The 18,295-nt window shown below is 49.7% G+C and overlaps 1 protein-coding gene across 1 annotated transcript in view; it reads right to left on the bottom strand.

The window, feature by feature from the left end:
* The window catches only part of LOC135827137 (uncharacterized), a 146,384-nt gene extending 131,289 nt beyond the window's left edge, over positions 1–15,095 (bottom strand). Inside the window, exons 1-5 of the mRNA XM_065339661.1 lie at positions 14,757–15,095; positions 11,551–11,656; positions 9,780–9,908; positions 1,990–2,112; positions 1,389–1,514 (exon numbers count right to left, since the gene is read on the bottom strand). Coding sequence (XP_065195733.1) covers positions 1,389–1,514; positions 1,990–2,112; positions 9,780–9,908; positions 11,551–11,656; positions 14,757–15,095 — 823 coding nt within the window. The remainder of the gene's footprint in view (positions 1–1,388; positions 1,515–1,989; positions 2,113–9,779; positions 9,909–11,550; positions 11,657–14,756) is intronic.
* Positions 15,096–18,295: the final 3,200 nt, after the last annotated feature.

Genomic DNA, 18,295 nt, shown 5'->3' with positions numbered 1-18,295 from the left:
TGCAGTATTTTTCCACTTGAGCTGAGAGAGAGAGAGAGAGAGAGAGAGAGAGAGAGAGAGAGAGAGAGAGAGAGAGAGAGAGAGAGAGAGAGAGAGAGAGAGAGAGAGAGAGAGAGAGAGAGAGAGAGAGAGAGAGAGAGAGAGAGAGAGAGAGAGAGAGAGATACACACACAGATACATACACACACACACACACACACACACACACACACACACACCTTCCTTCCTCCCTTCGCCTACTGCTACGATTGGCTATGTGCCGTCTTCGGGACGTAGCATGAGGCCCTGCGAGTCCGGCGGGACGTGAACGGCTGTTTCACTGTTTGTTTTTTTGCTTTTGCAGAGCGACGGGAGGTGCAACTATGTCTAGCGATGTCTTGAGGACGGCTAAAACGGCGTGTGCGGACCATACACAGGAGTGGTTTCATGGCAGGTTGTACACGAGAGCATACAACGCTGTAGACTCCATCCTGACACCTGGTTCTCCACTCAGACCTAGCATCTGCTGGGTCAAGCCACTCATTCATGCCAATGGACACCGCCGCCAGGTCATGTTTGACTGGGTCTTTCCCGCCATATGGAGGTCGTTTAGACGGCCAGGCACCAAAGAGCAACTGGCGGGGAATACGGTCATCCATGCGAGCCAGGTGGGCCAGCCATTGGAGACGACAGCGCCGGACCTTGTCAGAGACCTGCTCCATGTCTCTCCACCACTGCCGTACCTGAAGGGTTGTCACGTGCTCGTCCATCTGGCGCGGCCAACTGATGCCCAGGACCATGCGTATAGATCGCAGGTGAAACGACTCCAGACGCTGGAGATCCCGTTGCCTCGGTGTCCAGTTCTCAACACCATAGAGGAGTACTGCCAACACAATGACTCCGTACACAACACGCTTGAGACCGATAGGAAACTCGGAGTTCGCAAACACAGCCTTCTCCAGGGCGCCAAATGCACCCGAAGCTGCGGCGATCCTGCGAGAGACATCAAAGCTACTCCTAGCATCAGGAGTGATCTGGCAGCCAAGTTAGCGAAAGCTGTCCACGCATTCGACGGTTCCACCCAAAGGCAACATATCCGACGCCACCACACCAACGCCCATAGGCATGAACTTAGTTTTGCCCAGATTGACTGACAGGCCAAAAGATGCTGCAACCTCCTGAAACGTGGCCAAGGACCTTTCAGCACCGCCGTAGGTTTTGGCGAACAGCGACGAATCGTCCGCAAACTGACACTCCGTTATAGTCACTCTGCGACACTCTCTGAGGCGCGTATTGAACAAGCAGTCTCTGCGGAACACACACACACACACACACACACACATGTAACACACATACACACACACACACACACACATGTAACACACAAACACACACACACGTACACCCACCTGTACAGTTCATGCCAGTGACAGTACCACTGTAACCTGGCAGACAGGAACATTTGAAACTTCCAGCTGTGTTCTCACACCCAGCCCGGCTAGGACAAGGGTTAGCATCACATTCATTAATGTCATCTGGGACAAAAATACATTAGAGGCAATGGCAAAAACGAAATGTCATGCCTCAGACCCTATTGCCTACATTTGCAAAGCACCTGACAAAGGAAGTCCTAGAGCATCTCTCACTAACGGAAATGATGAGATTAACGTTCGGGCAATCTACTTCACCATTACATGAACAAATTGATGTCAAAATGTTGCTGATCAAAAGGCTAGAAAATGTACAGCCGCTAACATCTGCACTGATCACACCACCACACTACATATTGCATAGGCGGACAATTTCGTCGCTCAATTATTTCGGCCAACTCCAAAGAAAGGGAGTTCGTCCGGTTGTAAATTTCGTCCATGGATCATAAGAGTGTATTGAAAAGCTGGACAAATCGGCATTAGTCCGGCATCATTAATTTAGTCCAAAAAGCTCCTTGGACGAAAAAGACGAAATTAAATTCCAGACGAATATTTCTGCTTAAATATACAGTACACGTACCGCAGTTGTGTCCCTGGAAACCAGGTTTACAAGGGCATGTATAACTGCCTGCGGTGTTTGTGCACTTAGCGTTCTGGAGAGCGCACGGAGACTGTGACGGGTGAACCTCACATTCGTCGATATCTGCGTGAACACACACACACACACACACACACACACACACACACAAACACATGCACGCACACACACTCACATGCACACACGTCAACATGCACATACGCCCACATGCACACCCACGCACGAATGCCCAGAGAAAGAAGGAACACACATCTTTATCGTTTACACTTTATGAGGCATCAGCAGCAAGAACCGGGGTCCTGGCGATTTTTCAAAGACGCCAATATTGGCGAAAAACCGAACCGATGCCGTGTTTTAGTCACCGCGATTTCTTGCGCCATCGCTTTGAAAGGGCTTTCTTCTTGGTGGCTTCACTATAATTTGTCGTCGGTGCCATTGTAGTTTATCAGCCAAGCACTTGGGACGTCCAGGTAGACGTTTTCAGCCGCCGTTGAGGCGTTTACGCTCTGGGTAGCGCCTGCAAAATCATGGGCTCGAAAGAGAGCAAAACGAATAGTTTCTTGGCGGAACGATCACGTCACAAATTCTTGATGGAGCACGAGCGACTAGAATATTTGGCGGCTGGATCTCCAGAGATACTCCCCTGCCTGCCATAGTCCACAGCATTGTGGTAAGAAGAATCGGGTGAAAGTGACGAAGTTTCGCTCAGATGAAAAGCCATCAGCAGCGACAGCGTAGACGATGAGTTTGAGAGTTCCGTGACACGAAGCGCCGATGTGGACAGCAGCGCTGAGAGTGCAGAATGAGATTCAGTACTCGGTGGCAACGAAGTTATTCGCAGCTGGATGAATTGGTGAGATACGGAGACAGCCCTAAATGAAATAAACCTTACTGGACACAAGATGTTTTGTGAACAAAATTGTTGCAAGCATACATGTGAAGTAGCTGGCCCTCGGAGACAATTACACACACTCAAATAAAGCACTCACTTTGTGGTTTTTACGAATAATCGTAAGGACGGAATACTAGTTGCACACTCGGCAAGTAAAGATAAGAAGTGAAAGAGCACAAGAAAAGAACAATGCAAGAAAACAAAACACACGGCGAGCGGCAGCCATGTTTTCTGTCAGTGACCATTGAGCACTCTACAATAACCGGTTACCGACAATATTGAGAACATTCTGGAATATTAGACTAAGCGGCCAATCACAGTTCGCCAAAGAGAGTCACATGGGTAAAGTGGAGGAATACGGGTTTTACCTATACACAACTCATGAGTGACCCACGGAAAGATACAAAAACATGCAAGGAGAGAAAATGTAACTTCTGTCAATCCTGGGGTTTGAACCTAGGAATCAATGTCCTCCGTTCTATCAAATAATGCAACTCCTACACATGCTTGCTGTGCACATGAAATCTGTCACAGTATCCTGCTAGTGTTTACGAGCTGCTGTGCGTAGGAGAGCAATTCATGCTTGGTGGATGTACCAGGCTTGGCCCAGCAGGCATATCTCGTATTGTAAGTTCTTCCCAGCCATGGGAAACGTCAGTCGCTTGGCTTCTTTCCCGGTCTGACAAGTCTGCGTCTCAACACCAGACCTGCATATGACAGGGATTGAGTTTTCAAGTTCATAGCAGCAAGTGCAGGAAACACTGTTACCCTATTATTAACTCTAGTGCTCTGTGTTGCCTTGAACACCTTATAAAAAATTAAGTAATAATAGTAGAGTCAAATCTGTCGTAAGCGACCGCCCCTTGGTGCAAGAAAAAGCGGTCTCTTACGGCAGATGGTCTCTTACGGCAGATGTATGGTAAATCCGGTATACCGGGCATGCATGCTTCCATGTACTCAAATCGACGAGAATAATGTGATTTTTATGTGTGGGTGTATGTTTGTGTAGTGGTGTGGGCATGTGTGGATTTGGCATTTGTCCCCAGCTCTATTCTATATCATTCAGACCTACAGCTGCATAGCCCCAAGTCTGAAGACTTGGCAACTTCACGCCTGCACCTGACTCTTGCGCTATGATACGCGTCGCCTATGACACCCCTCGGAATTTCCCAAATTGCTCCCCCTTATGTTCTGGCTGCCCGTTTTGGATCCATCAGTTGCCTGATGATCGTAGAGATACGTGAAACTCGGAGTTGTGACAAAGCTTCCAAACTCTCTCTCTTGTGTGATTTTTAATATCATTTTATTGGATATTCAATAGAATATAGGGGTGCCAGGGCCAGTCGATCGCACTTGCAAGACAGCGCATTTTCACACCTTGCAGTTGACAGCGCACTGGCAAGTACTTGTACAGTTTTGCACCTGACTGAACGTGGGTCGCGGTCGCTTACAGCAGATTTGAATGCAGCCACCGTGCATGAAATCGCGGTCGCTGGTCGCGCGCAGCAGATGGTCGCTCTGGACAGATCAATTTGCATGTGAAACCGTCGGTGCACGGAAAGTCGGTCGCTAACTGTAGATGGTCGCCTACAGCAGAGGTCGCTAACGGCAGATTTGACTGTAGCAGCGGTGAGGCTTCCTGCAGCTTCATGCATAGGGAAAAAAAAAAAAAGGTTTCAGAGCGGACTCGCTCTCTTCCCATTCACTCTGCAAACTCAAACTCATTTCTCAATCAACTATTATATGTAACCTTTCTACCGATATCACCTAATGAGTGCCTGAGATGGCATGAAACTTTAAGTTGTGACTGATCAAGCCATCTGTTGTTCTGACTAGTGTAACCTTTTCACCTATAAATATGCTGACTTCTTCTCAACCACTCCATGAGAGCCAACTGTAACTGCGTTCCTTTTCGCCTTTTTGCTGATCATTTGTGTCGACCTTCACCCATGATTTCGGGCGTTCTTTTTACCTTCTCGAAAGCTGCCCAGAGCTCCAAAATTTGGCCCATAGATCACTTATTTAGTGGACAGTTTAAAGCCATCAAAAACTGATTCTCGCCAAATATCACCTAACCCTGGTTTTTGCGGCCCAGGCCACATAAGGGCATGTTCGTTTGGTAGGATCGGGATCCCGATCCACTGGATTCGCACCCTTTCGTTTGGTCGAATCCGGATCCGGATCCTTCGGATTTGGATCCGGTCAACCCACCTCGGGGAGCAGGGTTGACCGGATCCAACGGATCCAAATGTGACCTTTGTGCGTATATGGCGGGTAAAAATCATTTTGTACACATTGTGGTACGCACACGTGGATCGAGATAGAGCTTGCTGACTTTTTATACAACTGGTGCGGTGAGTACGACTTTTTATTACTTCGTCAACATGGCAACGGTCAAGGCTCAAAAAAGTGTCCAGTTGACTCTGAAGGATCCGACGGATCTGAGATCTGGATCCCGATCCCGATCCTTACCAATCGAACATGCCCTAAGTCTAAGTTACTCATTGCTTTGAGAAAAAAGATGCAAATGGTAGTCATAGAAGTTATTTAAATATACATGTTTACGTTGTAGTCTTTTTTCACTTGACACACACACACACACACACACACACACACACACACACACACCTGTCCTGTCCTGTAGAGCCACTGCCACAGGGGTCACGTGGGCCCCGGAGGGGCATCAGAGAGGAAGATGGAGCACGCAGCCTGATGACGCCGGAGATGGTGGGGCAAACGGAACCGGCGAGAACACACGCATACATGGCTGAACGAATTACGCTGCTGGGCAGTCGGGCGCGGGCCAGTCCTCGAGCACCGGTGACGACCGCGGCCTTGCACAGACCGAAAGCAGCGGGCACACACACAGCACAGTGCGCAGCACAGCAGGCATCCTGCACATAGACTTGCCGGGGCTCGGGAGGCCGAGGCTGAGGTGCGAAACAGCGGTGAACAGCTAGACCACCCTTGCTGCGAAACCAACGCCCACAATCTCCACAGTGGCAAGCCCCTCGCTGCTCAGCAATCGGCTTTGCCCGCTCAACCAAACATTTGTGGCGAGCACGATCTCCAGGGCGCGAGAATGACCGATTGCAATCCGCACATACCACTGGGTCAGGCTGAGGCACATTCTCCACAGGCTCGGCGTACATAGTCCGCCAGTCAGCACGGGACTCACAGGCGATAGGGTACCATTCTTTGGTGAGGCCACGAACTCTTAGGTCGGAGACAACGCAATCCTTCCAGCGCTTGCGAGGGCCATGTGCTGGGCGGCGTGTGGGAAGTGAGCCAACAGGATCTGTCTCGGCATCCGGCTACTGTCCATTCGGGCAACATGGCCCAGCCACTCTAGGCGACGCTGTGCGACCTTCACGCAGATGGTATCAGAGTCACCCCACATCTCCAACAGTTGGGCGTTGGTCATGTGATTATTCCAGCAATCTCTGCCGGACACACCCAAGATGGAACGGATGCACCGCATATGAAAGACTGACAAACGTTGGAGATCGTGTTGCAATGGTGTCCAACACTCTGACCCATAGAGGAGGAGCGACAGCACACATGCATTAAACACACACCTCTTGATATGCAAATCAAGGTCAGGATTGCTGAAGATGGTTCCTTGCAAGGCGCCACAAGCACAAGAGGCATGCGCAATCCGAGCAGTGATGTCCTGTGTCGACCGGCCACCGCGATGAATGAGAGATCCCAGATACCGGAACTCCGAAACACACTCGATGACCGTGCCAGCTAGCTCGATTGGAGCGCAGTCCCCAGGCGAAACATCCCTGCCTGCAACCAAGAACTGTGTCTTGGTAGCGCTAACTTTAAGCCCAAACTCAGCTGCGGTCGTGTCAAACACTGCAAGTGCCGTCTCCGCCCCTGCACGAGTCGTCGCGAAAAGTGCTGAGTCGTCTGCAAACTGTGACTCAGTGGCAATGGCAACCGGATCCGTCCGGGTAGGCTTGCGGTAAAGGTTACTGTCACCATCACAATGCCGGAACTCAAAACCAACACCGGGTAAATCTCGGACTCGTCGCTGCCACACAATCACCACCGCCCACATGAAGATGTTAAACAGCACAGGTGCCATGGTGCACCCCTGGCGGAGACCATTCGTGACGCGGATAGGGTCAGTTGTCGTGTTCTCTACCCGAACCACCGCCGACATGTCAGTGTGAAAGGAACGGATCACGGCAAGCATGGGAGCAGGGATACCCGCTCGGGATAAGACTTCCCACAGGCAATCCAGAGGCACGGAATCATAGGCTTTCTTGAGGTCTATAAATACAAAGAAGCCTTTGCAGTCGTGCTCAATGGTCTTCTCAAGGAACTGCCGAACACTGACAACCATATCTGTACAAGATCGGCCACGCCTGAAGCCACACTGAGACTCTGGGAGAAAATCCGCAGCCACGGACTGGAGACGAGTCTGGATGACGCTCGCCAGAACCTTGCCCACAACATCCAGCAGTGAGATACCCCGCCAATTATCACAGCGAGATAAATCCCCTTTCTTTGGGATGGGGACCAACGTGGCGTCCACCCACTCCTGCGGAACCACCCCAGCACGCCACACATCGCCAAACAGCTCCACAAGCTTGGCGGTGAGGTCAGGGCCACCCCTCTTCAGCATCTCAGGGAGGATGCCAGAGGCTCCAGCGGACTTGCCGTTCTGTAGGCGGGAGATAGCGCGGCTGACTTCACGGAGAGTCGGCGCCTCAGCAAGATGATCAGCCTCCTGTCGCTGTGGGATGTCGTCCAGGGCATTGCGATTCCATGCACTTGCCACGTTGAGGACACCGTCAAAGTGTCTTCCCCACCGGTGGCTCTGCTCCTCTGGTGAACTACAGATGTTACCGTTCTCATCCAGCACGGCGGAAGTGCACACAGGGGTGAGGCCCCGGGTACAAGACTGGAGGTCATGGATGCACTTCCATACAACCGCTCCATTGAATCTCGACTCTGTGGCCGCCTGTGCCTTTGCCTTTATCCAGTCTACCCTAGCCGAGGATATGGAAGCACGTGCCCTGGATCTAGCCACCTTAAACGCTGTGTAGTGCGAGCAGTCGCGGCTCTGGCCACTATATAGCCAGTCGGTATAGCACCGATTCCGTTCATCTAGCAATGGCTGGATGGCTGACTCTGCCTCCCGAAACCAGTCTGGTTGGCGACGCCGGGAGAAGCCCAAGACAGACGCAGCAGACTTGTCGATAGCCGCCTTGACGTTGGACCATTTCTGATCTATGCCGTGCTGTTCTTGCCATGAATCTACAAGCTCGGTTGCAATGGTAGCTTGGTACCTTTCTGCAGGCGAAGGTGAGTCCGGGTCCGTAGTGCGCACCCGCAGCTGGGCAACATCATAACGGCGGCGCCGCACATTTGCCTGGTCGCGCTCCCGAACTAATCGTCCACACGGAAGTGCAAAAGTTAAACAGAGGAGTTGGTGGTCACTTCCACACTCAGCACTGCGCGCAACCGCAGTGTCCATGCACCAACGGCGGTCCTCCTGGCGCACTAGAATGTAGTCGATACAGTGCCAGTTCAAAGTGCCTGGGTGCTGCCAAGTCCGCTTGAAGAGGTCTCGCTTGGGGAACCAGGTGTTACAAATACTCAACTGATTGAATGCAGCAAATGATAGCAGGTCAGCTCCTGAAGAGTTCAGTGCACCAAATCCATGCGAACCACGTACAGTGGACCACTCATCACCCTGCTCACTAGATCCAACTCGAGCATTGAAATCGTCAAGCACTACACAATGGTCAGTCTGGGGTACATCGTACAGAGTGCGTTGTAGATCGTCATTAAATAGTTCCTTGCATGCCCGCGACGCAGCAAACGTTGGAGCATAAACGCTGACCAGAGTGAGCCAAACATCCGGTCCATCAGCTGCACAGTACTTCAAACGTACACTCACAATCCGAGAACTCACCGCGTTCCATACGCAGCCGCCAGCCCTCCACGCCGAAGTTGTATCACGATTCAAAACAAGAGCAACTCCCTCACCTCGACGTCGATTATCCTCTTCGCCAGGAGTGGGGCGGCCCGAAGAGATCACAGTAAATCCGTTGACAGCGTAGATATTTTGTCCAAACCAGTGGGTTTCCTGCAGGCTTGCCGCCGCCACTTTCAGCCTTTTCAGTTCAGAAATAACTCGGTGAATTTTTTTGTCTTCCACGACGCGTCCAGAAACACAAGCAGTGTCGATGCCGCCGTCCCGCTCCACCAAGGATCTCACGTTCCATGAGCCCAAACACAGCAGGCAACGTCTCCCTCTCCCTCTCTTCTCTCTGACAGATTTCATCGCGCGATGTTGTGGAAATCCGCTCGGGGGCTTGTCAAACCTCCGCGAGCGGCGACGTCGGGTACAACTAAAAGTGACGGCACCAAATTGCTGTCCCGTCTCTCAGCTGTATGCTTCCCTCCGCCATGCGCTTTCCCTGGCCTAGAGGTGGCCCAAAGAGGGCCGCCTCTAGGCCAGGGTGAAGTTTACAAAGGTCGAGGACTTGCAGTAAGCAGGAGCTCAAAAAAGCACAACCGTCCCCAGTGAACACAGGGACACACACACACACGTACACGCACATGCATGCATGCACACACACACACACACACACACACACACATGCGCGCGCGCGCACACACACACACACACACACACAAGAAGGCACAGGAGGGGAGTGACACGCATACAGATAAAGTGCCAGACAGAGAGGCCATAATAGATAGCTGTGCCGCTCGCGAAACAGGACACGCACAGCTCTGCATCAACCTGACACCACCATCAGGTCTGCACACAGCTACACACAGGCACACAGTGGTTCATGACCAAAACAAGTTGCCGGGCACCTCCAGACGAGGGCAGCACGCGAGCGCATCTTACCATAGCAGCTGGTGGTCCTCCACTCGTAACCCGACACACACGTGCAGTAGAAACCTGCGCCCGCGCTGACGCACTGATCTGCATTACTTCCGCACAACTCGGCCACTGGTCTTTGGAGGCATCTATTAGCTGTGACGTCACAGAGTAGCAGAATAATACAGAGGCAAGCGGACTTAGGTGCTAAGTTGCAGTTCTCCGACAAGTTTGTCAGTGCAGTTCAAAGCTGACTGGAACTCGTTCATGTGTTGATCCCGTATATTCGTATAAAATAAATTAAATATAGAATAAATTCACGGTTCGTGTGAGACTCGGCTGGAGAGAGAGAGAGAGAGAGAGAGAGAGAGAGAGAGAGAGAGAGAGAGAGAGAGAGAGAGAGAGAGAGAGAGAGAGAGAGAGAGAGAGAGAGAGAGAGAGAGAGAGAGAGAGAGAGAGAGAGAGAGAGAGAGAGAGAGAGAGATTAGTGTTTTGGCAATCCACTTCACCATTTCATCGACCAAGGCCGAGACGAAATGATCAATTTTAAAACCGTATGCTGATCGTTAAGGAAGGTATCGAATCTACTATCGATTATCGTTAGCTGCCACTAACAATACATACCACACCATGCACATACAGTCCACTTCGCTAGTAACGACTGCGGATATAACGACAATTCGCGAATAACAACAAAATTTTCATGCCCAGAGCAAAGTCCCATCTAACTGTGACACATATAATGAGACTTTGGGTATAAGGACACTTCGCGAACAAGGACACTTTTCCGATGCCCCGCCGAGTGTCGTTATAAGCGACGTTGACTGTACACATGTTCGAGGTGCTAGAATGCAAGCAACAGCGATATTGATGCTACGTGCACGGCTTACCGGGTTCGGATCGCACTACTCACTGGCATGAGACATGTTCAGCAGGCATCCCCCGGGACCCCGGGAAATTTTTCAAAAAATGAAGCAACGTCCTGCATTTTGAGGGGAAAAAGGGAGGGTTCCGGGCAGCCAGGAACCCATACGGGGCACGCGCCTGTCCAATACTACATTAAAATTATACACAGAGGCAATATGCTTTGGTTCTGCAAGAGTGCTCAATGCCTGATTCAGGCAGAGCGGCGTACACAAGTTGTGTACATTAAAATTATATTATACTGATAGCAGACAGTTTAATAGTGCGCACGCTGGCCTAGCGCGGACCGCTTTCCCGGGCCAGCCGCGCGCGGCTATGGAGAGGTTGTGCCTTTCGTCATGGAAACGCACAGAAATCACCTAGGCGCTGGAACTCTCTTCGCGTTCCCGTAACGTAAAGAAAACCTGTTCTGCTCTACGTCCACGTAGAGAAATCACGCGGAATGTGTACTGGGACTGTCCCCTTCCGTATATGGCAGTTTTCTGCTTGCAGTTGATCGATGCCCCGCAGATCTGTACGCATATTCTCTGCGTGTGCAACAACGTAGAGAACCTCATCTCCGCGTAGGAATCTGGACCCAAAACAAGCGAAGCCGTAGCCTCTAACCCAGACACCTGCTCTCTACGTGATTTCTCTACGTTTCACGTATAGCAGAACCTCCCTTATGACTAATGGTGCCCTGTGGCACGCCACTAGTGATTGCCACCAACGGAGACGTTCCAGTGTGGGTAACCACCCGCTGTAGTCTGCCACAAAGATATACAAGTAATCGGAACCAGGCCAGGGCCGCTCCCGAAATACCGACAGCTGCGAGAGCAAGAAGAAGCTGCTGATGCCTTACCATATCAAACGCTTTTTTCAAATCAATACATACTTCGAAGTACAATCGCCGTGTGCAGTCCAGCGTCGCGCGAGACAAGCCAGTCGTTCATAACCTTGGTGAGAAGCTGTCCGGTAGAACGGTGCTTCCGAAAGCCAAACTGGTCCACATGGAAAGAGCAACGATCATTAAAGAACACGTATATTCGAGAAAACACGAGCCCCTCCAGGAGTTTGGCTAGGATAGACGTTAAAGACACTGGGCGGTAGTTAGAAGAGCAGTCGCGGGGGAGTTGATTTCAGAATCGGTGTGATGTTTGCAATTTAGAACAAGGATGGGAAGTGACCAGACGAGAGGGAAGTGATGAATAAGATAGTGAGTGATAGAGCAATTACGTCTTTTGATATCTTTTTTAAAGTAGACTAGGAAGAATGCCGTCCGGTCCAGGGGCTTTATTATTTTGGAGGTCACCGATCCGAAGCTTCATCTCTGCCACTGTGACGGCTGAAAACGTAGTAAGGTCGTCAGATTTAGCAGGCCCCATTGGGAGCTTGTAATTCGCTTCCTTATCTGTGACAATCGAGTGAAAATAGTCGTTCAATCGCTCAGGTGGGATGGTAACCGTTTGCTTCGGAGGGGAACGCTTTGTGATCATATTCAAAGCTTTCCAGAACTGCCGAGGCTCCCGTTCGTACCGCTGGCACTGGTGTGAAAAGTATAGATTCTGTAGGTGTCGATACAAGTTATTGCACTGGTTGTGCAGCCGCTTGAATTGTACAGATAGGCTATCGTCTCGAAAGTTCGTAGCTTTTAGTTTCTTGAAGACCGATTTACGCTTTCTAATCAAGGCAAGGAGGGGCGTGGTCATGAACGGGCAATTTTTCCGACGGGACTTCCTGTGTTTCCTGGTTACGTGCGGTGCGATGATATCAAGCACAGCATTGACTTTCCCTGTCCACTCGTCCAACATCAGGTCTGGGGTACGGGATGCGAAGATATGAAGATCGGAGGATAGCAGCGTATCGCAGAAACACTGAGTGTTGACGTTCCGGTAGTCTCTGCGTGTTTGACGGGTAGTAGTACTGCTCCGCGCATCCATCATGGGCACTAGGACGGAAGTAATGACGAGGCGATGGCCTGAAAACGAACGTTACTTTATTGGCCAGTCTGCACGGAAGTAGCGGCGTGCCTTTGAGATGGTGGAACGCACTGGACGTCTGACGCAGAGAGTCCATATGTACAGGGGCGTGCTCGGCTCCCCTTCCAGGGGGGTGCACCACTTCCAGACAACAGCAATTTTCAAAAGGTTGTACCGGTGACATCATACAAAGATTGTACAATGTATGTCATCAAGAATGAACACAGTCTGTCCCCGGGGAAATTCGCGAAAAAATCGCAAAAAACGTGGGAAAAAACGCGGCATAATATGGCATAATTTGCGGGGAATTTGCGGTAAGTATGCGGTAAATATGCGGTGAGTATTATTGATATGCGGCAAGTTTGCAGTTGATATGAGGCAATTTTCAGTGAATATGTAGTGAAATCAATCAGTTGCAAGTCTGTGGTGTAAGCACTCGTCATATTTGAGTAAAAAGCCGCCACAATGAGACGTTCCTGACCGAACAGTGCACTGTGTGTACGTGTAGTGCAACAAAAAAGTTCAAAAAGCGCGGGAAAATCGCGGAAAACGCGGTCTTTTAAAAAATCGCAAAAAAACGAGGAAAAAACGCGGCCGCGGAATCGCAATTTTCCCCGGGGACAGCGCAGTACAGCATCATATCAATTTTCTCAAAATAAAGGATGAAAACTTTACAAATCTTTGAAAACCAATCCGTCGACGGCACTGTGCCAGGCAGGCCGATGCAAACACATATTGTATGGATATAGCTAAGAACAATCGCAACACTAGTTGATGTATCTGGACAGGATTCGGCGAGGAGAGCGTCGAAAGAACAGCTTCAGCACCTCATCTGTAGATGTGCTCCCGCGAGGTCGGGCTTTCCGCAATACATTGGTGACTTTTCAAAACCCCGGTCGAAATATTTTTTTGGGGGGGGTGCACTTGCCCCCTGTGCCCCTCGCCGAGCACGCCCCTGATGTATGTCACCTAACAACACATTATTCTCACCGTCCAGCTGCTCGGTGGATGTAGCAAGCCGATTCCAAAACTCTACCGGCTCGGATGGGGGACGGTATATGCAACCAAACGAGGTACTATCTTTCCCTTTGCCAGCTCTAGCTAAGCCACATCAACTCTAGACTGGAGTGTGAGTGGTCCAAGATGTGCTTAACCTTAACATGTTCCTTTACGAAGATGCAGATCCCGCCTCCTTTACGACATGGAGTGCAGGCGGATAGGCAAGTGCATCCATCAACGCACGGCCTGTCTCGACGTAAGAGAATTGTGCCTGGTACAGAAACCTCAGTGTCCGAGATGCTTGAGTCAAGCTACGTTTCTGTAACCGCCAGCAGATCTAGGCAGTGCTCATCTATTAGCTTAGCTATACTAACCTCCTGTGTTTGATGTCGTAGACTGCAAATGTTTATGTGGCCAACATTTAGTCGGTTGCATGGAGAGTAGAATGCTGGGGTTGGAGGATTTGGGGACGAAGTCGAAGGCGTGAACACGGGAGCATGCGGGTTCAGGGGCTGTGAATACCGGTTGGTGGCGTGTGGCATTATGTGAGTGCTGGAGCTGTGCCGTCAGCACCAAAGCGCCATTCACGAACTGCACAACCGAGCGAGTCCGGCCAACAATGCTTTGTCCTGTACGGTGGTGGCGTCCGACGCCAACACTGTGACCCTGGCAAACCCTGTTCGGAAGCGCTCCGGGGTGTACACAACACTCTGCACGATGTGTACATCCTGTGCCTGACAATGCTCTGCAATTGATTTGGCATCACAGTCGGGGTCCACGTTTCCAACGTCGAACACTTTGACTCTTGCCTTACCCGTTAGTGCACATCGGGTGGTGCTCTTTGGAAGCTAGGGTGCCAGCCAGCGAGACGATTCCTGTCGCCTGTACGGCTTGGGAGGCTGGCGTTGAGATCTTTGGGCAGCTGGGGCTGCTGCAGTATTTTTGGGCTGCAATGCTGGTTGTAGGTGCAAAGTCTCTGCATACGTGGGTCGAGGTTGTGGGGTCGACATGGTCGAGGATACGGGTTTAGTAACGCTTGGTTCAGTGGGGTCATTGTTCAAAGTTTGAATCACCATGTCGTACCTCTCAACTTTGGCATGCAGGTCGTTCCTATGTTCCGTACTTCAGTCGTCAGGCACAACACCTCTCTGGCAGAATCGATGAATTTAGCTTCTATTTCTCTCATGGCGTGTAACTCGGTCTTCAACTCTCGGACGGCATCAGTGAGTTCAGACAGAGCTGAGCACAGGCTGGCAACAACACACTCATTAGCAGCCAGGTGGCTCGTGCTAGTAGGTTCACTTATTTCGTTGTGCTCATCCAGCGATGTTCTGAGAAGAGCAACAAGAGCTGGTCTGGTGGCTTTTCGTGGGATCTCCAGTCCACGCTGCCTAATTAGGTCCTTCAGCTCCCCGTCGATCAGGACTGCAATGTCCACTTCAGCAGCGGGCTTATTAGCCATTAATAAGGACTTCTCTGAGGGCCGCAAAGTAGGCCTAGCCCAAATTTGCCGGCAATTCTTCCAGCAAAATATCGAAATTTCCCACGAAAAGAAATTGCTGGCAAATTCCGAGCAAAATATCGAATTTACAGAGGATCCGGGTGTGTTTTGGCAATTTTATTCAAATTTCTTTGGTTTCATTGGGCCAACGTAGTGCTGAAGTAGCTCGTGCAGGTTGTCAAGGGTACATAAATTTGAAATCATGCTACAAAATCTGGAATACTGACACCATTATAAGTTTTGCTTTCCTCATTAGAGTCACCATCCACTTTTACCAAAGTAGACGGTTCATTCGAAGCCATTTTTGCCACAAAGCAGGAGCAAAATGGAGCAAAATATCGGAAACGAAAGGCAATGCCAAGCAAAATATGGAAAGTGCTAGGGCAAAATTTGCCGGCAAAATATCGAAGCGCCCCGAGCAAATTTGGGCTAGGCCTACCGCAAAGCCCAGGGAACTACAAAATTAAAAAGGCCGCTTTTCGGGAGCCAAAAAAAGGTACTATCGTTTGTCATATATGTCAGGGATGTGGCCAGTGAAGTGGATCAGTTTGCCGTCCAGGTAACCCAATTCGAGGACGATATCATGCTACACGATAGCAGGGAGGACAAGGTCGTGCTGTCACACAACCTGTCCTCAGCCATTGCCCATCTCAGCAACTGGCTTCATGAGCGCAACCTAATCCTGAATAGTCGAAAGACACAAATGTTGTTTATTCCCGCCAATTGTCATGACGACAGGACATTGAATGTGCACTGTGCAGCTTCACTCCTCCAGCAAGTGACAAGCGCCAAGTACCTGGGCTTGCACATCGATGACGACCTGAAATGGAACACCATGGTCAACCATATAGCCAAGACAGTGTCGTCAAAGATTGTCATTCTCTTCCGCCACAGGCAGTGCCTCCCAATGCCATGCCGTTCAATCATGGCCAGCAATCGAGGACATCTGAGAGTTGTAATTGTTGTACTCCTCCGAGGTGTGATTTTTGGCGTGCTGGGCCAAGCACAAGGAAGCCATCTGCAAAAAAACTGCAGAAAATGGTTGTTGTTTGATCCTTTGGTGTAATCTTTGTTTCTAGTCGAAGCTAGTTGCTGTTTGGAGCAGAAACGCTGAAATTGACTACTTTCTGCATGTACTCATACATATACTCATGTACTCAGTCATGCAGTCTCACTCGTATTTTAGCTCTTTTTCTGGAATGGATGCTGCTCTGCGCCCCTTGGTGAACATTTCCTGCGCTCCTGGAGCAGCTGAAAAGGACCACTGGTATGTCTGGTTCCTGGTTTGAAAGTGGAGAGTCGACTTTTGTGCCTTGAAAAAGGAGTAGAGAGCGATAAAGGTACGTCTGTGGCTTATTTTTGAGTGCTCCTCGTACATTTTTGATCGTGATAGAAATTCTCAGACCAAAGTCAGACCAAAGTCAGCGCGATGATGGCCGTACAGTTTTCTTGTGGATTTTTTAGTTGTTTCATCTCGTATCTATGTCAGTATCGTGATGGTGAAGTGGAGAGGGTGATTTTCTTCCTCTAGGCTTCGTTCGGCCGACTGCTTCGTCCTCGTTGAAAAGTGATCCTGAAAAAAAGGTCGATTCGCAAAATTATGTTGATTTTTAATGTACGTGATGACATGCGATTGCTGGCTATGCGACTTGAGATGTATAATTTTACTCAAATTTCAATATGCATGCAACAGCTTTTCCTCTTCCCTTTCCTCTGCACAACGTGATCGTCTTGAGAAACTTCTTGAGCGAGCTGAGCGTGTTGTCTGCTCTCCTCGACGGGTGTTCCCGAGATTTTTCACAACGCAGAAGAGAACATCACAAGTATGATTTGAACTACTGCTTACTGTAAAACCCAGGAAAATCGAGAAATCCTTGACAGGCAGGGAACATGACGACTAGAAGAAGTAGGAGAAGAATATCCGGCAAAGGCTTTCCTGTTAACTGCATGTTGGGTGCCATCCGCTGCCGTGTGTGCGTGCGTGTGTGCGTGTGTTTGTGCGTGTGTTTGTGTGAGTGTGTGAGTGTGTGACGGTGTGAGTGTGAGTGTGTGTGAGTGTGTGTGTGTGTGTGTGTTTGCAGGAGGATGGGCTTAGACACTGAGCATACAAAAAAAGAGAGAGAGAGAGAGAGAGAGAGAGAGAGAGAGAGAGAGAGAGAGAGAGAGAGAGAGAGAGAGAGAGAGAGAGAGAGAGAGAGAGAGAGAGAGAGAGAGAGAGAGAGAGAGAGAGAGAGAGAGAGAGAGAGAGAGAGAGAGAGAGAGAGAGAGAGAGAGAGAGAGAGAGAGAGAGAGAGAGAGAGAGAGAGAGAGAGAGAGAGAGAGAGAGAGAGAGAGAGAGAGAGAGAGAGAGAGAGAGAGAGAGAGAGAGGGTTGGTTAGTCCAGTTTCTGCACAACAGTGAAATTTCAACACAGAGGTGGCCAATAAGAGCGAACATGGGATATCAATTGTGATCACCATGGTAACAGTCCTACCACCATTGAATACTGCCAATTTTACGTGATTTGAACAAAACACTGATAATAATATTATGGTTGCATTCGACAGCAAGGAGCACCGGTTAACTCACTGTAATTAGAACCTTCAGCCAGCTGGGTTAGTGTAAAGTGAGAAACTATCATAACTCGGATGTTGAGCCATAGCATTAAATGTAAAGAGACAGAGCAACAATGGACTCGGATGGAGAGCCAAGGCTAAATTTATAGAAAAAGGAAAAAAGGACCAAGGAACTACAAGTTACGCTATAATGTGCGCGGTCAGTGTCGTGCAATGTTATCGCATGAGCTGATCGTTTAGTAACTGGTGGTGTTAGTGGACAGTATAGCGTAACTTGTAGTTCCTTGGTCCTTTTTTATTTTCTATAAAGAGTTATAACTCCTAAGGGGCCGTCCGGGGTTGCCAATAGTTTTTGCAAAACGAAAAGTTTTCGTATTTTTCAGCACCCACCCACCTACCTTTTCTGCAGGTAAAACGAATTCCAATAAAATATTGCTGTCAATTTTCGACACCCAAAAGTAACTGGGCGTTCTCCATCTGCATTCAATAATTATTTTCAAAACGAAACTCCTTCAAGCCCACCCACCCCCAAACGAAAACTTTTCGCTTTGAAAATACTATTGTTAACCTTGGACGGCCCCCTGCAGAACTTATTGGTCGTTACCT

Source organism: Sycon ciliatum, chromosome 11 (assembly GCF_964019385.1).
Source record: "Sycon ciliatum chromosome 11, ocSycCili1.1, whole genome shotgun sequence".
Classification (NCBI taxonomy): Eukaryota; Metazoa; Porifera; class Calcarea; order Leucosolenida; family Sycettidae; genus Sycon; species Sycon ciliatum.
Note: the sequence above shows the minus strand (reverse complement) of the source record. Positions and strands in the feature narration are given on the sequence as shown.